At 46.1% G+C, this 16,650-nt stretch overlaps 1 protein-coding gene, 1 long non-coding RNA gene and 1 other non-coding gene across 10 annotated transcripts in view; 1 reads left to right on the forward strand and 2 right to left on the reverse strand.

Annotated features, from left to right (window-relative positions):
- GMEB1 (glucocorticoid modulatory element binding protein 1) overlaps positions 1 to 16,650 on the reverse strand; it is a 50,162-nt gene that overhangs the window by 21,365 nt on the left and 12,147 nt on the right. For 3 of the 8 annotated variants that reach the window (XM_028837140.2, XM_028837143.2, XM_077965975.1), the window contains 4 exons: positions 12,223 to 12,380; positions 5,161 to 5,273; positions 3,669 to 3,793; positions 2,084 to 2,187 (listed from right to left, as the gene is read on the reverse strand). In XM_028837140.2, the coding sequence (XP_028692973.1) occupies positions 2,084 to 2,187; positions 3,669 to 3,793; positions 5,161 to 5,273; positions 12,223 to 12,350 (470 nt within the window). In that variant the 5' untranslated portion in view covers positions 12,351 to 12,380. The remainder of the gene's footprint in view (positions 1 to 2,083; positions 2,188 to 3,668; positions 3,794 to 5,160; positions 5,274 to 12,222; positions 12,381 to 16,650) is intronic. The other 5 variants (XM_028837148.2, XM_077965995.1, XM_077965993.1 and 2 more) reach the window with 3 other exon arrangements.
- Positions 280 to 16,409, forward strand: LOC144334740 (uncharacterized). The gene is made up of 2 exons (XR_013404920.1): positions 280 to 489; positions 15,107 to 16,409. It is a non-coding gene; the product is annotated as an uncharacterized LOC144334740 (long non-coding RNA).
- LOC114675112 (small Cajal body-specific RNA 24) lies at positions 5,553 to 5,682 on the reverse strand. Its single transcript, XR_003726209.1, has one exon.

The following is a 16,650-nucleotide window of genomic DNA, read 5'->3' on the forward strand; positions in this document are numbered from 1 at the left end:
TTTTACTTACATATATGTCTTAACACAGCCAAAATCAATTTAATAAATTTTCTGTTTTTCTTCCTTCAAATTATGTCATAAGCATTTTTCATGTAAAATCTCTTCAGAAATATTTTAATGACGGCAAAACATTCACAGTATATACTCATATATATTTAGACAGGTCATAATTGACTTTAGAAGTCTTTGACTATATATTAAAGCAGACTGTAAGTTTCACATTAATAAATAATGTTGTAATAAACATCTTTATGCTTGAATCTCTATAAGCATTATGGATTTTTCTTTTTTTTTTTTTTTTTTTTTTTTTTGACACGGAGTCTCGCTCTGTCGCCCAGGCTGGAGTGCAGTGGCCGGATCTCAGCTCACTGCAAGCTCCGCCTCCCGGGTTCACGCCATTCTCCTGCCTCAGCCTCCCGAGTAGCTGGGACTACAGGCGCCCGCCACCTCGCCCGGCTAGTTTTTTTTGTATTTTTTAGTAGAGACGGGGTTTCACCGTGTTAGCCAGGATGGTCTCAATCTCCTGACCTCGTGATCCGCCCGTCTCGGCCTCCCAAAGTGCTGGGATTACAGGCTTGAGCCACCGCGCCCGGCCCATTATGGATTTTTCTTGAAAGAGATTCCTTAAAAATAATTATTTTTATTTTTTAATTTTTTATTTATTTTTTAAAATTTTATTTTTTCCCCCCATTAAAAAGAATTAAATGGGCCAGGTGCGGTGGCTCAAACCTGTAATCCCAGCACTTTGGGAGGCCAAGACGGGCGGATCACGAGGTCAGGAGATCGAGACCATCCTGGCGAACACGGTGAAACCCTGTCTCTACTAAAAAAAATACAAAAAACTAGCCGGGCGTGGTGGCGGCGCCTGTAGTCCCAGCTACTCGGGAGGCTGAGGCAGGAGAATGGCGTAAACCCGGGAGACGGAGCTTGCAGTGAGCTGAATCCAGCCACTGCACTCCAGCCTGGGCGACAGAGCGAGACTCTGTCTCAAAAAAAAAAAAAAAAAAAAAAAAAAAGAATTAAATGGCCGGGCACAGTGGCTCATGCCTGTAATCCCAGCACTTTGGGGGGCTGAGGTGGGTGGATTATGAGGTCAGGAGTTCAAGACCAGCCTGGCCAAGATGGTGAAATCCTGTCTCTACTAAAAACTACAATTGCTTGAACCCAGGAGGCGGAGGTTGCAGTGAGCCAAGGTCACGCCACTGCACTCCAGCCTGGGTGACAGAGCAAGACTCTGTCTCAAAAACAAACAAACAAAAAATCTTTCTTGTCTCCCAGGATTTTTAAGAATAAGTTGATTGGCCGGGCGCGGTGGCTCAAGCCTGTAATCCCAGCACTTTGGGAGGCCGAGGCGGGTGGATCACGAGGTCAGGACATCGAGACTATCCTGGCTAACATGGTGAAACCCCGTCTCTACTAAAAATAAAAAAAACTAGCCAGGCGTGGTGGCGGGCGCCTGTAGTCCCGGCTACTCGGGAGGCTGAGGCAGGAGAATGGCGTGAACCCGGGAGGCGGAGCTTGCAGTGAGCCGAGATCACGCCACTGCACTCCAGCCTGGGAGACACAGCGAGACTCCGTCTCAAAAAAAAAAAAAAAAAAAAGGCCGGGCGCGGTGGCTCAAGCCTGTAATCCCAGCACTTTGGGAGGCCGAGACGGGCGGATCACGAGGTCGGGAGATCGAGACCATCCTGGCTAACATGGTGAAACCCCGTCTCTACTAAAAAATACAAAAAAACTAGCCGGGCGAGGTGGCGGGCGCCTGTAGTCCCAGCTACTGGGGAGGCTGAGGCAGGAGAATGGCGGGAACCCGGGAGGCGGAGCTTGCAGTGAGCTGAGATCCGGCCACTGCACTCCAGCCTGGGCGGCAGAGCGAGACTCCGTCTCAAAAAAAAAAAAAAAAAAAAAAAAAAAAAAAAAAAAAAAAAAAAAGAATAAGTTGATTAAAGTCAAATAATGCATGGATTGCTCAAGCCAATTTCTCAGAAAGAATAAAAATGTCAACCTAAAGAGAAAAACCCAGATTCTAGCATGATTACGTGCCCCAAAGTTTGTTGAAAGGTATGTGCTTAACATTAGAGCTTACCTGAGCATGATCCCACCCAGACGAATAGCTCTCTTCCAGTCCTTCAGAGTGGACTTGCCAGCCAGATGAACAAAGTGCTTGGGGCTGATCAACTGATCATTGAACTAAAAGTAAAAAGAAAAGTCCAAAATAGTCTAATGTCAACTTAGGCAGGCCAAGAGGGGAAATAATGAAATGGTAACTCTACATCATTTGCATAAAAAATACCCAGATGACATCCTAAGCCTTGACTATCCAAACTCCTGCACTATTGTGTTAGAGAAGACGATGCTTCTCAGAGCACAGTCTCCATTCCTGGTACAAAGCCACAGAATACATGCAGAGATAAGAGATAAATATATTAATAAATCTCTAAAATCCATTTATGCCTGGAATCAGGTGGTTGGGTCTCGTGTGGCAAACAAAGGCTGTTCAAATAAACTGAAATAATCTATCCAGCCCTAATGAAGACAGCATAAGCAATTCTATTTTTATCAATTTTGTTTTTGGCTAGTCAATCTAATAATTTTTTTTTTTTTTTTTGAGACAGAGCATCACTCTGTCACCCAGACTGGAGTACAACAGCGCAATCTCAGCTCACTGCAACTCTGCCCCGAGGTTCAAGTGATCCTCCTGCCTCAGTCTCCGCAGTAGCTGGGATTATATGCACCCAACACTATGCCTGGCTAATTTTTGTATTTTTAGTAGAGATGGGACTTCACCATGTTGTCCAGGCTGGTCTCTATCCCCTGATCTCAGGTGATCCACCCACCTCAGCCTCCCAAAGTGCTGGGATTACAGGCATAAGCCACCTCACCTAGCCAGTATATATATATATTTTTTTGAGACAGAGTATCGCTCTGTCGCCCAGGCTGGAGTGCAGCGGTGCGATCTCAGCTCATTGCAAGCTCCGCCTCCTGAGTTCACGCCATTCTCCTGCCTCAGCCTCCCGAGTAGCTGGGACTACAGGCACCTGCCACCACGCCCAGCTAATTTTTTGTATTTTTAGTAGAGACGGGGTTTCACCGTGTTAGCCAGGATGGTCTCGATCTCCTGACCTCGTGATCCGCCCGCCTCGGCCTCCCAAAGTGCTGAGATTACAGGCGTGAGCCACCGCGCCTGGCCGCCAATATATTTTTTGAAGATGCAAGGTTTTCCAGCCCAGGCAACATAGCAAAACCTTCCATCTCTACAAAAATTAGCCAGGCACAGTGGTGCACACCTGTGGTCCCAGCTACACAGGAGGCTGAGGTGGGAGAATCACCTGAACCCAGGAGGTGGAGGCTGCAGTGAGCCAAGATCGTGTCATTGCACTCTAGCCTGGGCAACAGAGAAAGTCACGCAATGTCTCACCATGTTGCCCAGGCTGGTCTCGAACTCCTAAGCTCAAGTGATCTTTCCACCTTGGTCTCCCAAAGTGTTAGGATTACAGGTATGAGCCACCACATCCAACCCAAAGTTCTTATTTTTTCTATTGTGACACATTAGAACAATAGCCATCAAAAAAAAAACCTGATCTAGTGCAAGAGAAAAAGGATGCATGGAACTGACACCCTTTGAAAACAAGGAGTCCCAAAATTGGCTTCAGCATGGAGAAGACAATTACCTTGACACACTTCACATTTATTCCCGGACACACAAACTTCTTCCAGAGGAGGATGGCTTTGCTCTCCCCACAAGTTATAGGGTAAGCAATTTCCATATCCTCATTTGCTTCTATAGTGCCTGTATCTGAAAACAGAAAAAAAATCCGTTATTTATCAAACAACTCTTCCCCAAAGCTGAAACTCAAAATCTCTAGTCTCCTGGTTCCTCTGAGGGACTAACACTTCACTCTTGCTGGTATCGTTTAGGGATCCTCTGGAAGAAGTCTGGCCTAACAGCTCTCTCTTCCCAAGCTCCCACAGTGTGCCAGACACCGTTCTTACAACAATCCTGTGAGGCAGTGATTATTTCCTAGGTGTTTTTTTTTTTCTTTTTGCCTTTTTTGAGATGGAGTCTCACGCTATCACCCAGGCTGGAGTGCAGTGGCATGATCTTGGCTCACTGCAACCTATGCCTCCGGGTTCAAGCAATTCTCCTGCCTCAGCCTTCCAAGTAGCTGGGATTACAGCCATATACCACACACCACCACGCTGGCTAATTTTTATATTTTTAGTAGAGATGGGGTTTCACCATCTTGGCCAGGCTGGTCTTGAACCCCTAACCTCAAGTGATCCACTCGCCTTGGCCTCCCAAAGTGCTGGGATTACAGGCGTGAGTCACCTCGCCCGGTGTAGGTGGTGTTTTTTTGGTGGTTGTTGTTGTTTTGGAGATGAAGTCTCACTCTTGTTGCCCAGGCTGGAGTGCAGTGGCACAATCTCAGCTCACTGCAACCTATGCCTCCCGGATTCAAGCAATTCTCCTGCCTCAGTCTCCTGAGTAACTGGGATTATAGGCGCCCACTACCACGCCAGGCTAATTTTTATACTTTTAGTAGAGATGGGGTTTCGCCATGTTGGCCAGGCTGGTCTCAAACTCCTGACCTCAGGTGATCCCCCGCCTTGGCCTCCTAAAGTGTTGGGATTACGGGCATGAGCCACTGTGCTCGATTAGGTTTTTTTTAAAATTAATTAATTAATTAATTGTTTCCTAGGTGTTAAATATAAGTATATGGGCCTCAGGTTAACTGACTTTCCCAAGGACACACTTAGAGGTGAGAAATTGGGATTTCAACTCAGATTTGTTAAATTTCAAAGTTTCTTTCCAGTTTCTTTCCACTGACTGCCTTCTAAACAATACCTTATCAGTCATCAACAACTTCTTTAATGACAGGTATCAACTTTGAGGCTCCAATTTCTATGTGGGATTTTTATAGATAAAAAGTCTTTTCAGTTACCCTTCCAAACTGACGTTAACCAACCAACTGATGACCCTAGCATCTTAAGTCAGTGGTGTCTCAAGATGTACCACCATCAAAATCGAGGGCTGTAGTACTGGTAGGGCACACAGGGATGGGAGAAAAACATAAGGCACAGATGGCAAGAAAACTCAACCAAGGAAGCTAAAGTCAAAGGCATTAGAATGACAAAAACAAAAAAAACAAAAAAAAACCTTACCAATCCCTTCTTCAATTTTGTGTATCGTGTGAGTTTCTACTGCTACAACTGCCGTGTTGTTCTCCGACCCAGCTTCATAAATCCTGTTGTAAAAGTGTCCATCGATAAACAAACTACATAAATCATGAAAAAATTAATATTCACAGCATGGGGTTAAGAAATTTGTTTCAATCTATCTCAAAATAAATAAAATAAATATACTTTAAACTCTGACTAGTTTCCCATTATATTTAAACTCCAAACTTCCCAGGACTGCTTAGCAGCTTCTACCATGGAAATGAATCGACAACTCTCCTCACCTCAAAGGAAAGTAATTCTTGCTACTTATTTATTTACACCACCACTTGCTACTACTGTATTACACCAGACTTCCCTTCATAACTTTATTTTTTAAATGTCAGCGGTGGAATAATCCACGCTTTTTACTTGCAAAGGGTGAACAGAAAGCTACCATATTTCTCTAGGACATTTACAAACAGTTACCTTCACCTTGAGAAGAAACTGAATAAAAATAAATGTCCACTCCTTTCATAACTTTTTTTTTGTTTTTGAGACAGAGTCTCACTCTCTCTCCCAGGCTGGAGTGCAGAGGTGCAATCTCGGCTCACTGTAAGCTCTGCATCCCAGGTTTGCACCATTCTCCTGCCTCAGCCTCCTGAGAAGCTGGGACTACAGGCGCCCACCACCATGCCCAGCTAATTTTTTTTGTATTTTTAGTAGAGACAGGGTTTCACTGTGTTAGCAGGATGGTCTCGATCTCCTGACCTTGTGATACACCCGCCTCGGCCTTCCAAAGTGCTGGGATTACAGGCATGAGTCACCGCGCCTGGCTCCCTTCGTAACTTTAAATGGGCCGGGCATGGTGGCTCATGCCTGTAACCCCAGCACTTTGGGAGGTCGAGGCAGACAGATCACCTGAGGTCAGGAGTTCGAGACCAGCCTGGCCAACGTGGTGAAACCCCCATCTCTACTAAAAATACAAAAAAATTAGGCTGTGTGTGGTGGCTCACGCCTGTAATCCCAGCACTTTGGGAGGACAAGGTGGGCAGATCACGAGGTCAGGAGTTTGAGACCAGCCTGACCAACATGGTGAAACCCCATCTCTACTAAAAATACAAAAATTAGTCAGGCATGGTGGTGCACCTGTAATCCTAGCTACTCAGGAGCCTGAGACAGGAGAATCACTTGAATCAGGGAGGCGGAGGTTGCAGTGAGCTGAAATTGCACCACTGCACTCCAGCCTGGGCAATGGAACAACACTCCATCTCCAAAAAAAAAAAAAAAAAAAAAAAACACTTTAAATGCCCATGGCATAGTATGGCTACAAGTACACGACTAATTCATATTATGGAATTACCCTGAGAAGACTAAAAAGTAGTACCAGCAGATAGTTTGAGACAGGAAGAACCAGGCTGACTGAAAAGTTGACGTCCCTTGTTGGAAACAGTGTATTTTGCCGTTGGGGTGGGAGGTGTTTGTTTGTTTGTTTTTAGCATCTTTTAAGGTACCATAACCAAACTATTGACATGAGCAAAGCCTAGTGGAAGAAAAGTAAGAGAGAAACTACATCCAAAGTAACTAGGAGTGACTAGAGGCACCACTTAGAGAAGGTTATATAATGCAGATCTCTCCAAGATATCTCTACATTTATGGGGTCAGATAATGTAACTTGATACATCAACAATCAACATCCTTTATTTAATTTCTATAATAAACTTGATGTGCTAATTATTGCATCTTGTTACTTGAAAGCACTGCCTGAATATTCTCCTTTGTATCAATGACTACCTCCACAGTGATACCTCTAGTACAGACCTCCCTTCTGAATTTCACACTCAAACATAGCCAACTGCTAAATGAATAAATACATTTGTGTGTGTGTTTGTTTCTTGAGATGGAATTTCGCTTTTATTGCCTAGGCTGGAGTGCAATGGCACGATCTTGGCTCACCGCAACATCTGCCTTCCAGGTTCAAGCAATTCTTCTGCCTCAGCCTCCCAAGTAGCTGGGATTATAGACATGCGCCACCACACCCAGCTAATTTTGTATTTTTAGTAGAGACAGGGTTTCTCCATGTTAGTCAGGCTGGTCTCGAACTCCCGACCTCAGGTGATCCTCCCACCTCAGCCTCCCAAAGTGCTGGGATTAGAGGCGTGAGCCACCACACTCAGCCAAATAAATACATTTGGAAGTCTCATAGGACTTTGACGAATTCATTATGTCTAAAATAACCATCAAGTTCCCTCTTCCTGACCACCCTCAAACTATTATTCTTCCTATACTCTCCATCCTTGTTAATAGCACCACTCAGCACACTGCAGACAGAAATCTGGGAATCACACTAGATTTTCTTTTCCTCTTTCTCAACTCCACATAGTCAGTCACCAAATCCTGCTGGATGCATCACTTTAACACTATCCATCCTCCCTCCCTGTCTCTATCTCCACTGCTACTGCCTTAATTCAGGCCTCACCATTGCTATACTAGTATCCTTGCATCTAACTAATCTTCTACATTCCCACCAGACTGATCATGTGATTCCCTCCTTAAAATCCCTCAAATACCCTCTCTCCTCATTGTTAAAATAAAGCTCCAAATCCTTTGTATGATATTTAAGCTTCTTTAAGATCTGGCCCCTGGTTTCAACTCTTCCCAAACCTCGCCTTAAAATCCAGGCCCCGGCACTGCCAAACTATTTGTGGTTCCCAAAAGTGCCATCTTCTTATACCTTCTTTCTCTTACTTCTGCCATTTCCCAGAACATTATTCTCCACGTTTTTTTGTTTTTGTTTTTGTTTTTTTTTTGATAGGGTCTCATTCTGTTGCCCAGGCTAGAATGCAGTGGTGTGATCATAGTTCACTGCAGCCTTAACCTCCCTGGCTCAAGCAATCCTCCACCTCAGCCTCTTCAGTAGCTGGGACTACAGGAATACGCCACCATATCTGGCTAATTTTTGTATTTTTTTATAGAGACAGGGTCTTCCTATTTGCCCTAGGCTGGCCTTGAGCTCCTGGACTCAACTCAAACTCCTGCCTCTGCCTCCCAAAATGCTGGGATTACAAGCATGAGCCACTGCGCCAATCTCCTATCTGTCTTTTAATAAGTAGCCTCTAGGATGCTTTTCTTTCCCTCCCAGTCCCTTCAGTATAACCACTTACTTCCTGCTTTATGACCCAGCTGTACTTTGGGTTTTGTCATAACACCTATCACACTTAATGTATGCTTATTTATCTGTCTGTCTCCCATTGAGCACAGGCTAAGAGGTCCCCGAGTGCATAGATTATGGCTTATTCATTTATGCAATGTTGTATGCCCAGCATGTAGTTGACTGACTGGAACATGGCAAAGTACCCCATAAATGGCTATTCAGGGGATGAGGATTTTGATAAACATGAGAAACCACTGCTTCAAATAAGATTGGTAAACTCATCCTAAACTGACCACTGTGTGAAAAATCTCTTAAAAGAATACATTCTCATGTATGAATAATGTCTTTTTTTTTTTTTTTTTGAGACAGAATCTCGCTCTGTCGCCCAAGCTGGTAGGGCAGTAGTACAATCTCAGCTCACTGCAACCTCCACCTCCCGAGTTCACACAATTCTCCTCCCTTAGCCTCCCGAGCAGCTGGGATTACAGGCGTGTGCCACCACATCTGACTAATTTTTGTATTTTTAGTAGAGACAGGGTTTCACCATGTTGGCCAGGCTGGTCTCGAACTCCTGACCTCAGGTGATCTGACCGCCTTGGCTTCCCAAAGTGTAGGGATTACAGGTGTGAGCCACCACACCTGGCCTTTTTTTGTTTTGTTTTTTTGACACATGGTCTTACTCTGTTGCCCAGGTTAGAGTGCAGTGGCATGATCACAGTTCACTGCAGCCTCAATCTCCTAGGCTCAAGTGATCATCCTAGCTCAGCCTCCTGAGTAGCTGTAATTACAGGTGTGAGCCACCATGCCTAGCTAATTTTTAAATTTTTTGTTGAGACAGGGTCTCGCTGTGTCGCCCATTCTGGTTTTGAACTCCTGGGCTCAAATGATCCTTGGCCTAGCACCTTGGCCTCCTAAAGTGCTAGGATTACAGGCATGAGCCACTGCACCCAGTCAAGTAATTTCTTTTTTTTTTTTTTTTTTTTTGAGACGGAGTCTCCATCCGCCGCCCAGGCTGGAGTGCAGTGGCCAGATCTCGGCTCACTGCAAGCTCCGCCTCCCGGGTTCACGCCATTCTCCTGCCTCAGCCTCCTGAGTAGCTGGGACTACAGGCACCCGCCACCTCGCCCGGCTAGTTTTTTGTATTTTTTAGTAGAGATGGGGTTTCACCGTGTTAGCCAGAATGGTCTCGATCTCCTGACCTCGTGATCCACCCATCTCGGCCTCCCAAAGTGCTGGGATTACAGGCGTGAGCCACCGCGCCCGGCCTGGCCAAGTAATTTCAGCAACCAGTAAATTGTACTTAAGGGTGGCAAGTAGGAGGCAGTCTATATTTTTACAAGCAAACAAGATTTCCCTTTTTTGTTTGTTTCTTTTTTTTGAGACGGAGTCTCACTTTGTCGTCCAAGCTGGAGTGCAATGGCACAATCTCAGCTCACTGCAACTTCCGCTTCCTGGGTTCAAGCAATTCTCCTGCCTCAGCCTCCTGAGTAGCTGGGATTACAGATGCGTGCCAACACCCAGCTAATTTTTACATTTTTTAGTACAGACAGGGTTTCACCATGTTGGTCATGCTGGTCTCAAACTCCTGACCTCATGATTCACCCACCTCGGCCTCCCAAAGTGCTGGGATTACAGGTGTGAGCCACTACAACTGGCCGTAAACAAGGTTTTTATCAGGGAAAAATTATCTAAGCTCACTCAGGATAGTGATGGATTGAGCTTAATTCTCTATATCTACTATAGCCATAGTTAAAAGTCATGAAATACGTTCAAAACGTTAAGGCATCGTAAGATACTGACATTCCCTATGAATCATCATTATGTTTACTAGAGCTTAAAAGGTAAGTCTACATTATTGTATTCTTTCTTTTTTGAGACAGAGTCTTACTCTCTCACCTACTGCTGGAGTGCAGTGGCACGATCTCAGCTAAATCCCATCTCTTCTAAAAATACAAAAATTGGTCAGGCACGGTGGCAGGAGCCTATAGTCCCAGCTACTAGGGAGTCTGAGGGAGGAGAATTGCTTGAACCTGGGAGGCGGAGGTTGCAGTGAGCTGAGATCCCACCACTACACTCCAGCCTGGGCGATACAGAGAGGCTCCATCTCAAAAAAAAAAAAAAAACAACTCCTTTTTAAATCTTCTCTTTTTCCAATACCTTCATAATACATTGTATTGTAGTAGGTGCTAGACTCAGCTTGATAATTTCCCCTCCATGGGGGCTCAGAGAATTTATGGTCGTTGCCTTGCCTGAAGTCCTCTGACTCTAGCTACACTGTCTGCTGGTAGACACATAAGGAGCCTCTGTGAATAGTGCAGATAAATAAGATGAGGCAATCGGGGCAAAAGAGCAAGACCCCTATCTCTACAAAAAATAAAAAAGTCAACATTTGAACTCTGAAGTAAATCATGCTTTCATGGTTATGCTGAAGAATCATAACTGTGCAAGAGTGGGATTGGAACTGGAATTTTTATTTATTTAATCAAAGTTCCAGGACACATGTGCAGAACGTGCAGGTTACATGGATATACGTGTGCCATGGTGGTTTGCTGCACCTATTGACTCATCCTCTAGGTTCCCTCCCCTCGCCCCTTCACCCCGCAACAGGCCCCAGTGTGTGTTGTTCCCCTCTGTGTGTCCATGTGTTCTCATTGTTTAACTCCCATTTATGAGTGAGAATATGCAGTGTTTGCTTTTCTGTTCCTGTGTTGGTTTGGTGAGGATGATGGCATCCAGCTCCATCCATGTAGGCCTGGAATTCTTTTTTTTTTTTTTTTTTGAGACAGAGTCTCGCTCTGTTGCCCAGGCTGGAGTGCAGTGGCCGGATCTCAGCTCACAGCAAGCTCCGCCTCCCGGGTTTATGCCATTCTCCTCCCTCAGCCTCCCGAGTAGCTGGGACTATAGGCGCCCGCCACCTCACCTGGCTAGTTTTTTGTATTTTTTAGTAGAGACGGGGTTTCACCGTGTTAGCCAGGATGGTCTCGATCTCCTGACATCGTGATCCACCCGTCTCGGCCTCCCGAAGTGCTGGGATTACAGGCTTGAGCCACCGCACCCGGCCAGGCCTGGAATTCTCTTTTTTTTTTTTTTTTGAGACGGAGTCTCGCTGTGTCTCCCAGGCTGGAGTGCAGTGGCGTGATCTCGGCTCACTGCAAGCTCCGCCTCCCGGGTTCACGCCATTCTGCCGCCTCAGCCTCCCAAGTAGCTGAGACTACAGGCGCCCGCCACCACGCCCGGCTAGTTTTTTGTATTTTTAGTAGAGACGGGGTTTCACCATGTTAGCCAGGATAGTCTCGATCTCCTGACCTCGTGATCCACCCGCCTCGGCCTCCCAAAGTGCTGGGATTACAGGCTTGAGCCACCGCGCCCGGCCCAGGCCTGGAATTCTTAAATTGAGTATGTGCCGAAATGATAATGTGCTGGGTATATTGGGTTAAATAAAATATGTTATGAAAAAAAAAAAAAAAAAAGAACAAAAGAAAAATCAGCCAGGTGCAGTGGCATGTGCCTATATTCCCAGCTATTCAGGAGGCTAAAGTGGGAGGATCTTTTGAGACCAGGAATTCGAGGTTGCAGTGAGCTATGATCACACCACTGCCTTCCAACCTGGGTCACAGAGTAAGACTCTGTCTCAACAAAAATAACAATAAAATAAAATGAGGGCGCCATGTAACCTACCCTCAAGGAGCTCAAGGTGGAGAAGAGAAGCAGACATAAGGAAACATGTAACTGTTGGTAATAAGTACTAAAATGACAAATACAGCACGCAATACAGTATATTATACAGATGAAAACTGAGCCAGCTCTGATTGATGTTAAATGTTCCATTGTGCTAAGCAACCATAAAGTTGTAATTTCCCCACCCTTGAAACTTCCCAAAATACTTCAGAATACCCAAATCTCTAGCCACTTACCCTTGTTGCACAGGCTGTAACTGCAAGATCACTTGAGTTTTAGTGTCTTCAGGATTCTCCCCTTCATTTCCTTCAGTGGGTACCACAACCACATCCCCCACTGGGACACTCACTTCTGCATTAGCCATCTTTCACATGAAGTCAGATAGCTGGGACTGCTGTCGGGAATGAGAAGCACCAATAACTTAATCCGGTTTGAAAAGAGGTTAATAGGCTGGGCACGGTGGCTCACACCAGTAATCCCAGCACTTTGGGAGGTCAAGGCAGGTGGATTGCCTGAGGTTGGGAGTTCAAGACCAGCCTGACTAACATGGAGAAACCTGTCTCCACTAAAAATACAAAATTAACTGGGCGTGGTGGCGCATATCTGTAATCCCATCTACTCGGGAAGCTGAGGCAAGAGAATTGCTTGAACCCAGGAGGCAGAGGTTGCAGTAAGCTGAGATTATGCCATTGCACTCCAGCCTGGGCAACAAGAGCGAAATTCCCTCTCAAAAAACAGAAAGGAAGAAAGGAAGAGAGGGGAGGGGAGGGCAGGGGAGGGGAGGGCAGGGGAGGGAAGGGGAGGGCAGGGGAGGGGAGGGGGAAAAGAAAAGAAGTCAACCGGCCGGGCGCAGTGGCTCAAGCCTGTAATCCCAGCACTTTGGGAGGCCGAGACGGGCGGATCACGAGGTCACAAGATCAAGACCATCCTGGCTAACACGGTGAAACCCCATCTCTACTAAAAAAAAAGACAAAAAAAACTAGCCGGGCGAGGTGGCGGGCGCCTGTAGTCCCAGCTACTCAGGAGGCTGAGGCAGGAGAATGGCGTGAACCCAGGAGGCGGAGCTTGCAGTGAGCTGAGATCCGGCCACTGCACTCCAGCCTGGGCGACAGAGCGAGACTCCGCCTCAAAAAAAAAAAAAAAGAAAAGAAGTCAACCATATGAAAAGAATGCCAAGATAATGCCTAGAGCACCCTAGAGATCATGGGTCTCTAAAAAGGATGGGAACTATGAGATGGGCTATCACAGGCTCCGATCCTTCCAGAAACGCCTCAACAGTCACTTGCTAGTATAGGTTTTCTTAGTATGTGTGACTCATTCCATGGTGTTCTGCAGCAAGCTCTAACAGCTCCTGAGAACCAATTGTGCATACATATCTCTTCCAACTTTGAGTTTAGTGACACTAAGTTGACAGCTTGAAATCAGCAATGCTGGGCGTAAACAGACCCAAAATTGACAAGCACTACAAATGAGAGTATTTTGTTTTTCTAGAGAGCTGGTTTGCAGCATATTACCAGTTCACACCAAACAGTAAGCTCTTGAAAATTAGGAATCACATCTACTTTCTGTGCAAACAGCCATTTTGCCTCAAGTTCTCTGTCTTTTAAAATACTTAGTATCTGTGGAGGGAGTAAGTGAACTGAGCTGCATGGGAACAGGAAGATGACTTACATCATGTAGTTGCTTAATAAATGCTGAATTCACTTGTACGACCTCTAGGACTTTTTTTTTTTGAGCCAAGGTCTCACTCTGTCGCCCAGACTGGAGTGCAGTGGCACGATCTCGGCTCACTGCAACGTCTGCCTCCCAGGCTCAAGTGATTCTCCTGCCTCGCCCTCCCCAAGTAGCTTGGATTATAGGTGTGCACCACTACCATTCAGCTAATTTTCGTATTTTTAGTATAGACAGGGTTTCACCATGTTGGCCAGGCTGGTCTTGAACTCCTGACCTCAAATGATCCACCTGTCTCGGCCTCCCAAAGTGCTGGATTCCAGGTGTGAGCCACCGAGCCTGGCCCCTCTAGGACTTTTCAATACCTCTTTGCCTCAGACTGAATGGAGAGGTAATCTTGCCCAGTATCTCCCTTGCAGAGTTACTGAGAAAACCAGCCTCCAGCACCATGTGCTCCTTGACTCTAAAGTTACTCCAAGCATTGTCCCAATCTTAATGAAAACTCAGAGGACCCCAAGATATTCTGCAGTTATTAGTCTTCACGGTTGAAAAGAGTCACTTAAGAGAGTATAGGTGCTGGGCACGGTGGCTCAGGCCTGTAATCCAGCACTTTGGGAGGCCTAGGCAGGGGGATCACCAGGTCAGGAGATCCAGACCATCCTGGCTAACACAGGGAAACCCTGTCTCTACTAAAAACACAAAAAAATTGCCGGGCGCGGTGGCTCACGCCTGTAATCCCAGCACTTTGGGAGGCCAAGACGGGCGGATCACGAGGTCAGAAGATCGAGACCATCCTGGCTAATACGGTGAAACCCCGTCTCTACTAATAATACAAAAAATTAGCTGGGTATGATGGCGGGCGCCTGTAGTCCCAGCTACTGGGGAGGCTGAGGCAGGAGAATGGTGTGAACCCGGGAGGCGGAGCTTGCAGTGAGCCGAGATGGCACCACTGCACTCCAGCCTGGGCGACAGAGCCAGACTCTGTCTCAAAAAACAAAAACAAAAACAAAAAATAAGCCGGGCGCGGTGGCGGGTGCCTGTACTCCCAGCTGCTAGGGAGGCTGAGGCAGGAGAATGGTGTGAATCCGGGAGGCAGAGCTTGCAGAGAGCCAAGATCGCGCCACTGCAGTCCAACCTGTGCGACAGAGCAAGACTCTGTCTCAAAAAAAAAAAAAAAAAAAAAAAGAGAGAGAGTATAGGTAAGAGCACTGTATTTATTTTAATATGTGAGTGTGTAAAGATGACTATGACTGTGCCTGAACAGAGTAGGCACACAATGGATGCAAGTTTGAGTACAAAACGTATAGTCAGGGCCAGGCATGGTGGTTCACGCCTGTAATCCCAGCAGTTTTGGAGGCCAAGGAGGGTGGATCGCCTGAGGTCAGGAGTTTGAGACCAGCCTGACCAACATGGAGAAACCCTGTCTCTACTAAAAATACAAAAAATTAGCCGGGCGTGGTGTTAGATGCCTGTAATCCTAGCTACTCCGGAGGCTGAGGCAGGAGAATCGCTTGAACCCGGGAGGCAAAGGTTGTGGTGAGCTGAGATCATGCCATTGCACTCCCCCGCTGGGCAACAAGAGCAAAACTCCATCTCAAAAAAAAAAAGTATAGTCAGGTCTAATCCACATCTCACCTCTCCCACAGCACTTGTTTGCCTATAACACACATACTTAAGCATGGCACTCAGATTTTCTCTCACTGGCCCAAAAATACTCTTCTGATCTTATCTGCAACTATCACACCCCAATAATCTTAAGTCCTAGCCATACCAGCCACCTAATGTACTCTGAGCATATCATAATGTACCTTTATATTTCTTTGCCTTTTATTCCTTAAGCCTGAAATGGCTTTAATGCCTTTCTCCCTCATCTTCTCCCTTCAAAGTCCAGTTCAAAGCTCACTTCTCCACAGTCACTGCCAAACCATTTTCTTTTTTTTGAGACGCAGTCTCACTCCGTCACCCAGACTGGAGTGCTGTGGCATGATCTTGGCTCACTGCAACCTCCACCTCCCAGGTTCAAGCAATTCTTTTTCCCTTTCTTTTTGGCTAGTCCCTTGTAACCATTTTGTGATTTACTTGAAACATCACTTCCTTGGGAAGGCCTTCTGTGAATTCCTTCACTAGGTTTGAGTTTGTGTTCTTGATCTCTCAGAACCTGCAGTACCCCTGTCACAACCATCATCTCACTTTGTTGGCTTTTCCTCCCCAGTCTGTGCATCCTGGGAAAGCAAGGATTGCTTTTTTTTTTTTTTTCCAGATACAGTTTCACTCTTGTTGCCCAGGCTAGAGCGCAAAGGCATAATCTCAGCTCACTACAACCTCCGCCTTCCAGGTTCAAGCAATTCTCCTGCCTCAGTCTCCTGAGTAGCTGGGATTACAGGCATGCAGCACCATGCCCAGCAATTTTTGTATTTTTAGTAGAGACGGGGTTTCTCCATGTTGGTCAGATTGGTCTCGAACTCCCAACCTTGGGTGATCCGCCCGCCTTGGCCTCCCAAAGTGCTGGGATTATAAGCATGAGCCACCATGCCTGGCCAAGAATTCCAAGGATTGCTTTTCTTTCTTTTTTTTTTTTTTTTTTTTTTTTAAGATGCTGTCTTGCTCTGTTCCTCAGGCTGGAGTGCAGTGGCGTGATCTCAGCTCACTGCCACCTCCCTGTCCTAGGTTCAAGCGATTCTCCTGCCGCTGCCTCCCAAGTAGCTGGGACTATAGGCACGCACCACCACGCCCAGCTAATTTTTGTATTTTTAATAGAGACAGGGTTTCACCATATTGGCCAGGACGGTCTCGATCTCTTGACCTCGTGATCCACTCACCTCAGCCTCCCAAAGTGCTAGTATTACAGGTATGAGCCACTGTGCCTGGACAGGATTGTTTTTCTTTTCTTTTTTTTTTTTTTGAGATGGAGTCTCGCTCTGTTGCCCAGGCTGGAGTGCAGTGGCCAAATCTCAGCTCACTGCAAGCTCCGCCTCCCGGGTTCACGCCATTCT

Source organism: Macaca mulatta, chromosome 1 (genome assembly GCF_049350105.2).
Source record: "Macaca mulatta isolate MMU2019108-1 chromosome 1, T2T-MMU8v2.0, whole genome shotgun sequence".
NCBI lineage: Eukaryota > Metazoa > Chordata > Mammalia > Primates > Cercopithecidae > Macaca > Macaca mulatta.